General features: G+C 41.3%; 1 protein-coding gene across 1 annotated transcript in view; it reads right to left on the bottom strand.

Annotated features, from left to right (window-relative positions):
• The window catches only part of iffo1a (intermediate filament family orphan 1a), a 66,466-nt gene extending 53,006 nt beyond the window's left edge, over positions 1–13,460 (bottom strand). Inside the window, exon 1 of the mRNA XM_060904843.1 lies at positions 12,523–13,460. Within this exon, the coding sequence (XP_060760826.1) occupies positions 12,523–13,460 (938 nt within the window). The remainder of the gene's footprint in view (positions 1–12,522) is intronic.
• Positions 13,461–14,207: the final 747 nt, after the last annotated feature.

The following is a 14,207-nucleotide window of genomic DNA, read 5'->3' on the forward strand; positions in this document are numbered from 1 at the left end:
TTGCAGGATGGTCTTCCCGATGGGTTCTTGTTTGGATCTTTCCCATAACACTTCGTTCCGTACATGGTCCGTCCAATGAATTCTCGGGATCCTTCTTAAACAGCAATTGATGAACGTCTGCAGTTTTTTGGTTGTTGTCTTGGTCAGCCTCCAAGTTTCTGAGCCATATAGGAGTACCGATTTGACATTTGAGTTGAACAGGCGTATCTTTATTGGGGTAGTCAGCTCTCTTGATTTCTAGATGTTTTTCATAGAGATGTAGACGGCCCTTGCTTTTCCTATTCTTGCCCTGATATCTTCATCGGATCCTCCCTGTTTGTTCACTATGCTGCCCAGATACGTGAAGCTGTTGACTTCTTCGAGGGCCTTCTCCCCAAGCATAACTGCTTCGTCATTAGCTGCATTTATCCTGAGTACTTTGGTCTTGCCGAGGTGGATGTTTAGCCCTATTTGTGTAGACACCTGTGCCAGGCATGTTGTCTTCTCTTGCATCTGACTGAGCTTGTGGGACAGCAATGCAAGGTCATCTGCAAAATCTAGGTCATCCAGCTGAGACCAAAGCGTCCATTGGATTCCATTTCTCCTGCCTTCAGTGGTCTTTTTCATGATGTAGTCGATCCCTAGCAGGAAAAGGAACGGTGATAGAAGGCAGCCCTGTCTGACCCCTGTTTTCACTTCGAAGCTGTTGGTCAGTTGTCCTCCATGCATGACTTTGCAAGACGAGCCTTCATAGATTTTCTGAATCAGCGTGATGAACTTTTGTGGAATGCCATAGTGTTGCATCAGCTTCCAGAGTGTGTTCCTGTCGATGCTGTCAAAGGCTTTCTCATAGTCAGTGAAGTTAACATACAGCGGAGAGTTCCACTCAATTGATTGTTCTATTATGATCCTGAGGGTGGCTATATGATCTATACAAGACCTATCTTTACGAAAACCTGCCTGTTGATCACGCAGTCTGCTGTCTACTGCTGCTTTTATTCTCTCCAGGAGTACTCTGTTGAAGACTTTGCCCAGAACTGACAACAGCATTATCCCTCTGTAATTTTGGCAGTTGCTAAGGTCTCCTTTCTTTGGTATCTTGGTCAGATAACCTTCTTTCCAATCCGGTGGTATCTCCTCCTCTTCCCAGATCTTGCTAAACAGGGTGTGTAGGGCATCTGTTGAGGTGTTTATGCTGGCTTTGATGGCTTCTGCAGGAACATTGTCTGGGCCTGCCGCTTTCCCATTTCTTAGAAGGGAGATTGCCTTTCTTATTTCATCTTTGCTTGGTTTGCTGCAGTCCAGATCTAGCAGGGTGTCTGGTGGTGCAATTTGCAGTAGATCTTCAGGTGATGGTCGGTTGAGAAGCTCACTGAAGTGTTCTCTCCATCTATCGAGTTGGTCTTCTGTCCTGGTCAGCACCGTGCCTGCTTTGTCCCTGATAGGCTTGTCTGCTCGGTGGTGTTTCCCTGCAAGCTTCTTGGTGGTATCATATAATGCCTTCATATTTCTCTTGGCTGCTGCATCTTCTGCTTCCTTTGCCAGGTTGTCTGCATATTTCCTCTTGTCTGCCCGAACACTTCGTCTTACAGCTTTGTGGGCTTCGGTATACTTCTGTTGTGCTTCCTTTTTTTCAAGCCAGGTTCTGCTGTTGTTTAGCAATGACTTCTTAGTCTTCCGGTCTTCCACTTTTCTCACTGTTTCAGGGGAGATCCATTCCTTCTGTGTCTGCTTTTTCAGTCCCAAGGTTTTCTCACACTCATCGGACCATAGGTTTTTCACCTGTTGCCATGTCTGGTCTACACTCAAGTCTTCATCTTCCAGCATTTCTTGTAGGGCCTGGTATCTGTTTGACACTGCCAAAGAGTATTCTGTGCATATTGCTTTGTCTTTCAGTGAAGTAACATTGTACATTTTCCTGGCACATCCTTTTGGTGCTTGGATTTTCTTTAGCTTGAGCTTCACCTTGGCCAGTAGTAGGTGGTGATCCGATGCTGCGTCGGCACCTCTTTGGACACGCACATCCAGCAGCGACTTCCGGAATTTCTTCTTGATGCAGAAATGATCGATTTGGTTTTCTGTGACATGGTCCGGGGATATCCATGTGGCCTTATGAATTATTTTATGTGGGAAGATGCTGCCACCTATGATCAGGTTGTTTGAAGCACATAGGTTTGTGAATCTTTCTCCATTTTCATTCATTTCACCAAGACCATGTTTTCCCATCACTTCTTCCAAACCTGTATTGTCTGCTCCAACCTTTGCGTTCATGTCACCCATGACCACAAGTAGGTCTTTCTCACTGACATTTTCCAGGATATTCTGTAGTCTATTGTAGAAGCTGTTTTTCAGGTCGTCATCTGCCTCATTTGTGGAAGCATAGCACTGTACTATGTGTAACTTAATCTTATTTTGTGTGGTCTTGAAGAGGGCTACGATTATTCTTGGGCCAGCTGCTTCCCAGCTAATCAGGGAGCGTTGAGCTTCCTTTGTGAGCACGAGAGCCACTCCTTCTGTGTGGGATGCATTTTCGTCTTCATGGCCTGAATACAGTACCGTTTCTCCTGATGCTAATCGCAGCTGCCCTGAATTGGTCCATCTGGTCTCACTCAGTCCGAGGATTGCGATCTTGTAATTCTTCATTTCATTAGCAATCTGTGCTGTTTTCCCTGCTTCATACATTGTTCTTACGTTCCAGTTTCCTAGTCTCAGGGTTTTCTTGGAAGTCAGGAGGGCTATCGGCGGTGCAGCTTCCTCTCGGCTTTCACTACACTGCGTCATTTTTCTCAGAGGCTGAGGCATTCCCTCTTCCAAGCAAGGTTGATTGGTTTCAGATGTCCGTGCTTCGGTAACAATGAATTGAACTGGGTGGGTTGTTAGCCCATCGCAGTAGGTGTTTTCTAGAGTTTTCCTTCTCCGAGCCATTGCCTCGTTGGCCTAGATCCGCGAGGAACTAGTTTCCAGGGTGTACCACTAGGAGGTGAGGTTGGCTGGGATGCCCTACGGTTCATCGGCAGGCTACTTGATTTCACTCTTCGCCCAGTATAAACTAGGCTAGCCGACCCTCACAGCACTGGCTGTACTGCAAAGCGCATGGACACCCCTTACACCCCATCTTGATGCATGGACAGATAATTTTACTTGACAAGACATATTGGAATAAGTTGGTTACAATCTAGAACTAGTTTTACTCATCTCAGAGTTAGTGTCTTGTATTCAGTGTAGAAGAATACAAGACACCAACTCTGAGATTAGTAAAACTAGTTCTAGATTGTAACCAACTTATTCCAATATGTTTTGTCATGTAAAATTATCCATCCATGCAGCAAGATAATTTCACTAGTATTAAGGAATTTTCTCCTCAAATTTAGTCATAAGTTTTTTTTGCAGTGAACTCTTAATAATTTTTTATATTTCTGCATAAATATGACCTAAAACATCATCAGATTTTCACACAAGTCCTAAAAGTAGATAAAGAGAACCCAGTTAAACAAATGAAACAAGAATATGGTCATTTATTTATTGAGGAAATTATCCAATACGACAGATTTGTGAGTGGCAAAGGTATGTGAACCTCTAGGATTAGCAGTTAATTTGAAGGTGAAATTAGAGTCAGGTGTTTTCAATCAATGGGATGACAATCAGGTGTGACCGGACACCCTGTTTTTTTTAAAAGAACAGGGATCTATCAAAGTCTGAGCTTCACAACACGTTTGTGGAAGTGCATCATGGCACGAACAAAGGAGATTTCTGAGGACCTCAGAAAAAGTATTGTTGATGCTCAGGCTGAAAAAGGTTACAAAACCATCTCTAAAGAGTTTGGACTCCACCAATCCAAAGTCAGACAGATTGTGTACAAATGGAGGAAATTCAAGACCATTGTTACCCTCCCCAGGAGTGGCTGACCAACAAAGATCACTCCAAGAGCAAGGCATGTAATAGTCAGCAAGGTCACAAAGGACCCCAGGATAACTTCTAAGCAACTGAAGGCCTCTCTCACATTGGCTAAATGTTAATGAGTCCACCATCAGGAGAACACTGAACAACAATGGTGTGCATGGCAGGGTTGCAAGGAGAAAGCCACTGCTCTCCAGAAAGAACATTGCTGCTCGTCTGCAGCTTGCTAAAGATCACGTGGACAAGCCAGAAGGCTATTGGAAAAATGTTTTGTGGATGGATGAGACCAAAATAGAACTTTTTGGTTTAAATGAGAAGCATTATGTTTGGAAAAAGGAAAACACTACATTCCAGCATAAGAACCTTATCCCATCTGTGAAACATACTGGTGGTAGTATCATGGTTTGGGCCCGTTTTGCTGCATCTGGGCCAGGACGGCTTGCCATCATTGTTCCATCAATGAATTCTGAATTATACCAGCAAATTCTAAAGGAAAATGTCAGGACATCTGTCTATGAACTGAATCTCAAGAGAAGGTGGGTCATGCAGAAAGACAACGACCCTAAGCACACAAGTCGTTCTACCAAAGAATAGTTAAAGAAGAATAAAAGTTAAATGTTTTGGAATGGCCAAGTCAAAGTCCTGACCTTAATCCAATCGAAATGTTGTGGAAGGACCTGAAGTGAACAGTTCATGTGAGGAAACCCACCAACATCCCAGAGTTGAAGCTGTTCTGTACGGAGGAATGGGCTAAAATTCCTCCAAGCCAGTGTGCAAGACTGATCAACAGTTACAGGAAATGTTTAGTTGCAGTTATTGCTGCACAAGGGGGTCACACCAGATACTGAAAGCAAAGGTTCATATACTTTTGCCACTCACAGATATATGTAATATTGTATCATTTTCCTCAGTAAATAAAATTACCAAGTACAATATTTTGTCTCATTTGTTCAATTGGGTTCTCTTTATCTACTTTTTAGGACTTGTGTGAAAATCTGATGATGTTTAGGTCATATTTATGCAGAAATATAGAAAATTCTAAAGGGTTCACAAACTTTCAAGCACCACTGTAGGTTAAATGGTATAAATTAGGTATGCTGTATGTACAACCCCGAATCAGAAAAAGTTGGGACAGAATGGAAAATTCAAATAAAAATGAGAAAAGCAATAATTTCTAAATTCACGATGACTTATATTTCGTTGCCGACAGTATGAGCCCAAGATATTTCATGTTTTGTTGGTCAACTTCATTTCATTTGTTCACACACACACACACACACACACACACACACACACACACACACACACACACACAGAGTGCCTTGCAAAAGTATTCATCCCCCATGGTGTTCATCCTGTTTTGCTGCATTACAAGCTGGAATTAAAATGGATTTTGGGGGGTAAGCACCGTTTGATTTCCACAACATGCCTACCACTTTAAAGGTGCAAATTGTTTTTTTTTATTGTGACACAAAAAATAATTAAGATGAAAAAAACAGAAATCTGGAGTGAGCATAGGTATTCACCCTCCCAAAGTCAATACTTTGTAGAGCCACCTTTTGCTGCAATTACAGCTGCAAGTCTCTTGGGGTATGTCAAGATATAATTATTGTTTTATTGTGACACAAAAAATAATTAAGATGAAAAAAAAGAAATCTGGAGTGTGCATAGGTATTTACCCTCCCAAAGTCAATACTTTGTAGAGCCACCTTTTGCTGCAATTACAGCTGCAAGTCTCTTGGGGTACGTCTCTATTAGCTTAGCACATCTAGCCATTGGGATTTTTGCCCATTCCTCAAGGCAAAACTGCTCAAACTCCTTCAAGTTAGATGGGTTGCATTGGTGTACAGCAATCTTCAAGTCATGCCACAGATTCTCAATTGGATTGAGGTCTGGGCTTCGATTAAGCCATTCCAAGACATTTAAATGTTTCCCTTTAAACCACTCCAGTGTAGCTTTAGCAGTATGTTTATAGGGTCATTGTCCTGCTAGACCGTGAACCTTCGTCCCAGTTTCAAACCTCTGGCTGACTCAAACAGGTTTCCCTCCAGAATTGCCCAGCTTTCCTGTCCCTGCAGATGAAAAACATCCCCACAGCATGATGCTGCCACCACCATGCTTCATTGTAGGGATGGTGTTCTCAGGGTGTTGGGTTTGCACCACACATGGCATTTCCCATGATGGCCAAAAAGTTCAATTTTTGTCTCATTTGGCCAGAGAATCTACTTCAATGTGTTTGGGGAGTCTGCTGCATACTGTTGGGTAAACTCCAAACGTGATTTTTTTAAGCAATGGCTTTTTTCTGGCCATTCTTCCATAAAGCCCCACTCTGTGGAGTGTATGGCTTAAAGTGGTCCTATGGACAGATATTCCTATCTCCACTGTGGATCTCTGCAGCTCCCTCAATGTTATCATTGGTGTCTTTGTTGCATCTCTGATTAATGCCCTCCTTGCCCGGTCTGTGAGTTTTGGTGGGCGACCTTCTCTTGTCAGGTTTGTAGTGGTGCCATATTCTTTCCATTCTGCTATAATGGAATTAATGGTGCTCCCTGGGATATTCAAAGTTTGGGATATTTTTTTATAACCCAACCCTGATCTATACTTCTCCACAACTTTGTCTCTGACCTATTTGGAGCGCTCCTCGGTTTTCATGTTGCTTGCTGAGTAGTGTTGCAGAGTCAGGGTCCTCCCAGAACAGGTTGATTTATACAGACATCATGTGACAGATCATGTGACACTTTGATTGCACACAGGTGGATCTTAATCAACTAATTGTGACTTATGAAGTGAATTGGTTGGACCACCTCTTATTTAGGGGTTTCATACGAAAGGGGGTGAATACTTATGTACACTCCAGATTTCTGTTTTTTCATCTGAATTATTGTTTGTGTCACAATAAAACAATGTGCACCTTTAAAGTGGTAGGCATTTTGTGTAAATCAAATGGTGCTAACCCCCCAAAAATCCATTTTAATCCAACTTGCAATGCAACAAAACAGGACAAACACCAAGGGGGATGAATACTTTTGCAAGGCACTATATATCCTCTTGAGAACCAACCTATAGACTTGTGTCCTCTGTAGTTGACATTTGTTTTACAGATACACTCTATTACTCTTTCAAGCTATTCACTTGAATCCTGGTGTCTTGTAAAGAGTACATCTTGGGCTTTCCAAATGATATATCATGTGACTAGGAGGGTTGCTGGGAAATTCCTCGTAAGGAAATCACAACAAAAGAGAAATTGAGAGACGTTTTTTTCTTGGTTCTCAGGCGGTTACACACACATACATACATACATACATACATATACATATAAATATACATATGGGTGGCACGGTGGTGTAGTGATTAGTGCTGTCGCCTCACAGCAAGAAGGTCCGGGTTCGAGCCCCGTGGCCGGCAAGGGCCTTTCTGTGCGGAGTTTGCATGTTCTCCCCGTGTCCACGTGGGTTTCCTCCAGATGCTCCGGTTTCCCCCACAGTCCAAAGACATGCAGGTTAGGTTAACTGGTGACTCTAAATTGACCATAGGTGTGAATGTGAATGGTTGTCTGTGTCTATGTGTCAGCTCTGTGATGACCTGGCGACTTGTCCAGGGTGTACCCTGCCTTTCGCCCGTAGTCAGCTGGGATAGGCTCCAGCTTGCCTGCGACCCTGTAGGACAGGACAAAGCGGCTAGAGATAATGAGATGATATATATATATATATATATATATATATATATATATATATATATATATATAGTAATGAGGTAAAACAATTAAATAATAATGAATAATGATGTGATTTGAAACAGGTGATGTCAACAGGTGACTGTAATCATGATTTGGTACAAAATCAGTATCCAGGAAAGGCCTAGTCTTTGAGGAGCAAAGATTGGCCGAGGATCTCCAGTTTGTCAACAGATGCGTGACAAAATTATTGAAATGTTTAAAAACAATGTTTCTCAAAGAAAGATAGGGAGAGATTTGGATACATCACGCTCTACAGTGCATATCATCATTAAACCATTCAAGGAATCTGGAGGAATTTTGATACGTAAAGGGCAAGGGCACAAGCTTAAGCTGAACACCTGTGATCTCCGATCCCTCAGATGGCACTGCATCAAGAATCGTCATTCATCTACAGCTGATATAACCACATGGGCTCGGGATTACTTTGGGAAACCTTTGTCAAGCTCTGCAATACAGAGTTACATCAACTAATGCCAGTTAAAAATTTTGATACGTAAAGGGTAAGGGCACAAGCCTAAGCTGAACACCCGTGCTCTCCAATCCTTCAGATGGCACTGCATCAAGAACCGTCATTCATCTTTAGCTGATATAACCACATGGGCTCGGGTTTACTTTGGGAAACCTTTGTCAAGCTCTGCAATACATCGTCAACTTCTCTGGGCTCGGCGACATCTCGGATGGACCATCACACAGTGGGGGCCTTTCTGTGTGGAATTTGCATGTTCTCCCTGTGTCTATGTGGGTTTCCTCCGGGTGCTCCGGTTTCCTCCCACAGAAATGGATACTATGTACTCTGGACCAAAGACAAAAAGGACCATCCAGACTGTTACTGACTGTTACAAGCAACGAGTCCAAAAGCCAGTGTGTCATGGTATGGAGTTGTGTCAGTACACTTGGCAAAGGTAACTTACACTTCTCTAATTGAGATTTTGGAGCAACATATGCTGCATTCAAGATGACATCTTTTCCAGGAATATTTCAACAATACAATGCAAAACCATATTCTGCACACGTTACAAAGGCGTGGCTGTGGAAGAAAAGGGTGCCTGTCTCCTCTGTCCCCAAAAGGGAATGTGTGGCAAATTTTAAAACAAAAAATATGACAACAATGACCCTGTACTGTTGCACATCGTAAGACCTGTTTGCATGAAGAATGGGACAAAATAACACCTGAAACACTTCACCACTTGGAGTCTTCAGTTCCTAAACATCTTTTAGGTGTTGTGAGAAGGAATGGCAACGTTATAAAGTGGAAAATGCTCTACTGTCCCAATCTTTTTTGAAATGTGTTGCAAGAATCGCAATTAAAATGTTTATTTTGAAGAAACAATAAACTTAATGAGGTAAAACATCAAATAATGTGCTGTTGTATTATTTTGACTGCAATACAGGTCAAAGATTATTTACAACTAATTGTTTTTAGTTTTAATTTCAACATATCCCACCTTTTTCCTAATTTGGGATTGCATATTTTTGACCGTGTTAACCCATTGACGCCTGAAACGCCTGCAAAAAAACGTCTGCAAATGCCTAAGCCAGTTTTTAGAAAAGGTCCCCATCTGCCTGAGGGTTTTCTGAAATAAAAATAATTAATTGAAAATGCCTATGAAAAATTCAATATCTCAGCCTCTGAAGCACATAAAGACATGAAATAAGTTGCATTTAAAAGATAAAATTATCTGCTTTTATTGGATCATGCTCATTCAGCATTAACACTAACACATTTTTATTAAAAAAAAAAAAAATTGGCATATGTCTTGAAAATAATGACAAATCAACAATGCTGCGTTATGCAGCAACCAGCATTTGGGGCAATGCTGCGTTATGCAACAACTGGCGCTAGGGCCAATGTTGCACGACGCAGCATCCGGCGTCAATGGGTTAATTTCAGCAAGCCCAAAATAAAATTCAAATTTGTGCACCAAATTCTTTTTTTTCAATAAAGATATACAATCCCGATTCCAAAAAAGTTGGGACAAAGTACAAATTGTAAATAAAAACAGAATGCAATAATTTACAAATCTCAAAAAATTATATTGTATTCACAATAGAACATAGACAACATATCAAAAGTGAGACGAAATGTCGAAATTTTGAAATTTCATGCCAAATATTGGCTCATTGGAAATTTCATGACAGCAACACATCTCAAAAAAGTTGGGACAGGGGCAATAAGAGGCTGGAAAAGTTAAAGATACAAAAAAGGAACAGTTGGAGGACCAAATTGCAACTCATTAGGTCAATTGGCAATAGGTCATTAACATGACTGGGTATAAAAAGAGCATCTTGGAGTGGCAGCGGCTCTCAGAAGTAAAGATGGGAAGAGGATCACTAATCCCCCTAATTCTGCGCCGACAAATAGTGGAGCAATATCAGAAAGGAGTTCGACAGTGTAAAATTGCAAAGAGTTTGAACATATCATCAAAAGATTCAGAGAATCTGGAAGAATCTCTGTGCGTAAGGGTCAAGGCCGGAAAACCATACTGGGTGCCCGTGATCTTCGGGCCCTTAGATGGCACTGCATCGCATACAGGCATGCTTCTGTATTGGAAATCACAAAATGGGCTCAGGAATATTTCCAGAGAACATTATCTGTGAACACAATTCACCGTGCCATCCGCCGTTGCCAGCTAAAACTCTATAGTTCAAAGAAAAAGCCATATCTAAACATGATCCAGAAGCGCAGACGTCTTCTCTGGGCCAAGGCTCATTTAAAATGGACTGTGGCAAAGTGGAAAACTGTTCCGTGGTCAGACAAATCAAAATTTGAAGTTCTTTATGGAAATCAGGGACGCCGTGTCATTCGGACTAAAGAGGAGAAGGACGACCCAAGTTGTTATTAGCACTCAGTTCAGAAGCCTGCATCTCTGATGGTATTGGGTTGCATTAGTGCGTGTGGCATGGGCAGCTTACACATCTGAAAAGACACCATCAATGCTGAAAGGTATATCCAGATTCTAGAGCAACATATGCTCCCATCCAGACGACGTCTCTTTCAGGGAAGACCTTGCATTTTCCAACATGACAATGCCAAACCACATACTGCATCAATTACAGCATCATGGCTGTGTAGAAGAAGGGTCCGGGTACTGAACTGGCCAGCCTGCAGTCCAGATCTTTCACCCATAGAAAACATTTGGCGCATCATAAAACGGAAGATACGACAAAAAAGACCTAAGACAGTTGAGCAACTAGAATCCTACATTAGACAAGAATGGGTTAACATTCCTATCCCTAAACTTGAGCAATTTGTCTCCTCAGTCCCCAGACGTTTACAGACTGTTGTAAAGAGAAAAGGGGATGTCTCACAGTGGTAAACATGGCCTTGTCCCAACTTTTTTGAGATGTGTTGTTGTCATGAAATTTAAAAATTACCTAATTTTTCTCTTTAAATGATACATTTTCTCAGTTTAAACATTTGATATGTCGTCCATGTTCTATTCTGAATAAAATATGGAATTTTGAAACTTCCACATCATTGCATTCCGTTTTTATTTACAATTTGTACTTTGTCCCAACTATTTTGGAATCGGGTTGTATGTTATACAGTCATTCTGCCACAGAAAAACAGCAGTTAAAAAAAAAAAAGTCACTGAAAGTGACAACATTCATGTCCATGATGATATTCTTGTCCATGTATGTATACTTCTGACCACAAATGTATAATGGATGCATCATTTCATCTTCCTGATATTGAAGGATTTAACATCAATTGTCTACATGTAAGGTCTAAATGTAAGATTTCTTGGTCTAGTTATTTTAATTATTTTTAATGCATGTAAAGACGTACGCTATGCTGGACTCCTAAAACAGTATACGCATATTTTACATAAAAGTGTATGAAAGCATATACACTAGTTAGATCCAAAGTGGTCAGACCATAATCCAAATGTAATTAGATTCCTTCGTCATGTACTGTAATTTGAAATCAGTATTGGAGAACACTTGCTTAGTAACACAACACTGTCTGTAAGATACATATCAATTCCTTTTAGAGACAACATATACCTGAGCAGGGGTTACAAATTTCACAAAGGTTTAAAAAAAACATGCTTGATAAACCAAAAATATCTCAAAATTAAAGATTAGTCTCCATTAATTTGACTAAGTTTGTAGGTGATGTGAATTGCATCCTTCAATAACAGAATGTTCAGTATTATGATTAAGATTATGGTCATCTTTACTGGGGTAAAGACATTAACAAGGGTACCTGTATCTGGAGGATGGCCCAGAAATATTTCAACTGGATGTCTGACTGAATATATTTAATGTATACAAAATGCAATATGATATTAAGGAGGATCAGGGCAGATTTTTTCCAGCCATGTCCCTGATTAGGATCAACAAACTTGTGCAAAAAGCATACAGCATTGGGATCAACAAACTTGTGCAAAAAGCATACAGTGAGTGGAGGACTGAAATACTGTCATAAGCTATATTTTACAGCCATATTTCAACATGCTTTTAGGGCTGGGTGACATGACCTAAAAATCAGGATATTTACTGACATTTTCATGATATTTCTCACGATATAGATTATGCTATGAAAATAATGTTTAAAGACAAAAGAACAACAGCACATGCAGACAGTTTGTCCGCTCCTCCAACTCCCACTACTGCCAATAGTAAGACTGTAATATAATAGACCTAATATTTATTAAGCTAGTTCTACGTAGCATGCTACATTATATAGACTCTTCACTGATGTATTTAGTCATGGAGGCAAAACACTGCAGCTACTTGTCCATTTCTGGAAGAAAGCTGATACTGTATTTCTGCTAAATCATGATACTCGCGGTACTTAACTGACTGGCAATATGAATGGTCATATCACGATTACGATAATTTATTGATATCGCCCAGCCCTAGTTCAGAGCATATTAGACCATGGTTCATGGAGAGATGCTGACCTTTGCTTGTATTCATCCCTTTCCAGCTTCACTTTGGCCAGTACGTTGTTAAGGGCCCTGATTTCTGGTGTGATGGTGTCGATTTGAACCCCAACTCCATCTTGGTATGGCCAAGACATTTTGGGACCTGAAACTCTCAACTCCCAGCTATTGTTGAACCTCCCAGGAGGGTTGTGAAACCAAATCGAGGTGGGAAGGACTTCAGGTGGGGAGTTGGTAAGCCTTTCTGTCCCATTTTCATCACAGCTCTGTGTGGTACTGGAGATTGACTTAGGATCAACTGGAGATACTGGGTTATGGGGGAAAGGTGGGGAAAGATTGGAATTCGAGTCCAACACACCTACTGAGCCCAAATTTCCAACCAGTATCTTGTTTCTAGGAATGAGTCCAGTGCTATTCAGCGTTGGTCCTAATAAAGTCCTTGTCAAGCATGCAGAGTCATTTGCATTGACTGAACTTGCTGTAAAGTCTGGTCCTGAATGGACAGCGCAATTTCTTTTCCCTTTGTCATTATTATTAGCCTCCAGAGCCTCGTGAAGCTGATTTTCCAGTGCTTTGTTGCGGCGCTCTAATTCATGCACTTTGGCCAAAAAGCAGCGAAATCGCAGGTTCAGGGTCTTGAGGACGCTGATGTTGGAGCCGAGGTCGTTGCGCAGAGCCGCCGCAGGAGGAGGAGGAGGAAGAGGAGGAAGGGATGCGCGGTACAAAGAGCTGCTCGGATGTAAATACGGAAGGCTGTTGGATAGAAAGCCCGAATCCAAACTATCTTGTCCAGTATCCCCAAAGCAAAAACCCGGATCGGGCGATGCGTCCCCAGGCTCCGTGTCTGATAAACTCATCCCGGGATTCTGCGGCTGACGCTGAACCGCACGCGCGCTCTCGCCCAAACCGGAATTCGGTCTAGAGTAGGAAAATCGGAAGTGCTGGAAATCTGGCATGAACTCTGTTTTCACCTTCACAGCTAATTCCTTAATCTATAGCTTTGCGCGCAAACACAAAACCCTGACTATTTGGTTGATTAATCAGGCAAAGAAATAGGTGCTGCTATGCTGAATAGTTCAGGTCTAATGGAGAGATTGTGTGTGCGCGCTCAAGGTCTCAGTAATAAACAATTGCAGCTCATGGTATACCACTGTTCCAGTAATATACCTTCCTCACAATGTTATGTAGGTTATTTTTTGCGCACCAGGCGTTCCATCAATACTGAGTGTTTAACTGATGTAATTTGTTTAAACATTTAATAGTTTATAATGTATTATAGGCTCTTATAAGAGTTTTACCCCTTTTTCGTGCGCGGCATACTCCAAGTTGTACGGTACCAATGATACTGACGTCAGTGAGCACCAAAAAGGACAATCAGCTGATTAATAATGCGCAAGCTATTGTAACCCCCTCTAACGCACAACATAGGTCACAAGTGACCCGCATTAATTTCTAATGTAATTTCCAGCAAGGACATGGTTTTCTCTCTTACAACTTCTTGAAACAATACATTTAACCCTATAATATTTTATAAATTGACAGATTAGGTAGGGTTTGATGCACAAAAACTATTTTTTATCATTTTTACTTTTGTATCTCATAAATAAACATGTATTTGTAATTTCTCCATTAATTCGCAGACATGGGTCACAAGTGACCCGCATTCATTTCTAATGTAATTCCAAGCATGGATATGGTTTTCT

Source organism: Neoarius graeffei, chromosome 22 (assembly GCF_027579695.1).
Source record: "Neoarius graeffei isolate fNeoGra1 chromosome 22, fNeoGra1.pri, whole genome shotgun sequence".
Lineage (NCBI taxonomy): Eukaryota > Metazoa > Chordata > Actinopteri > Siluriformes > Ariidae > Neoarius > Neoarius graeffei.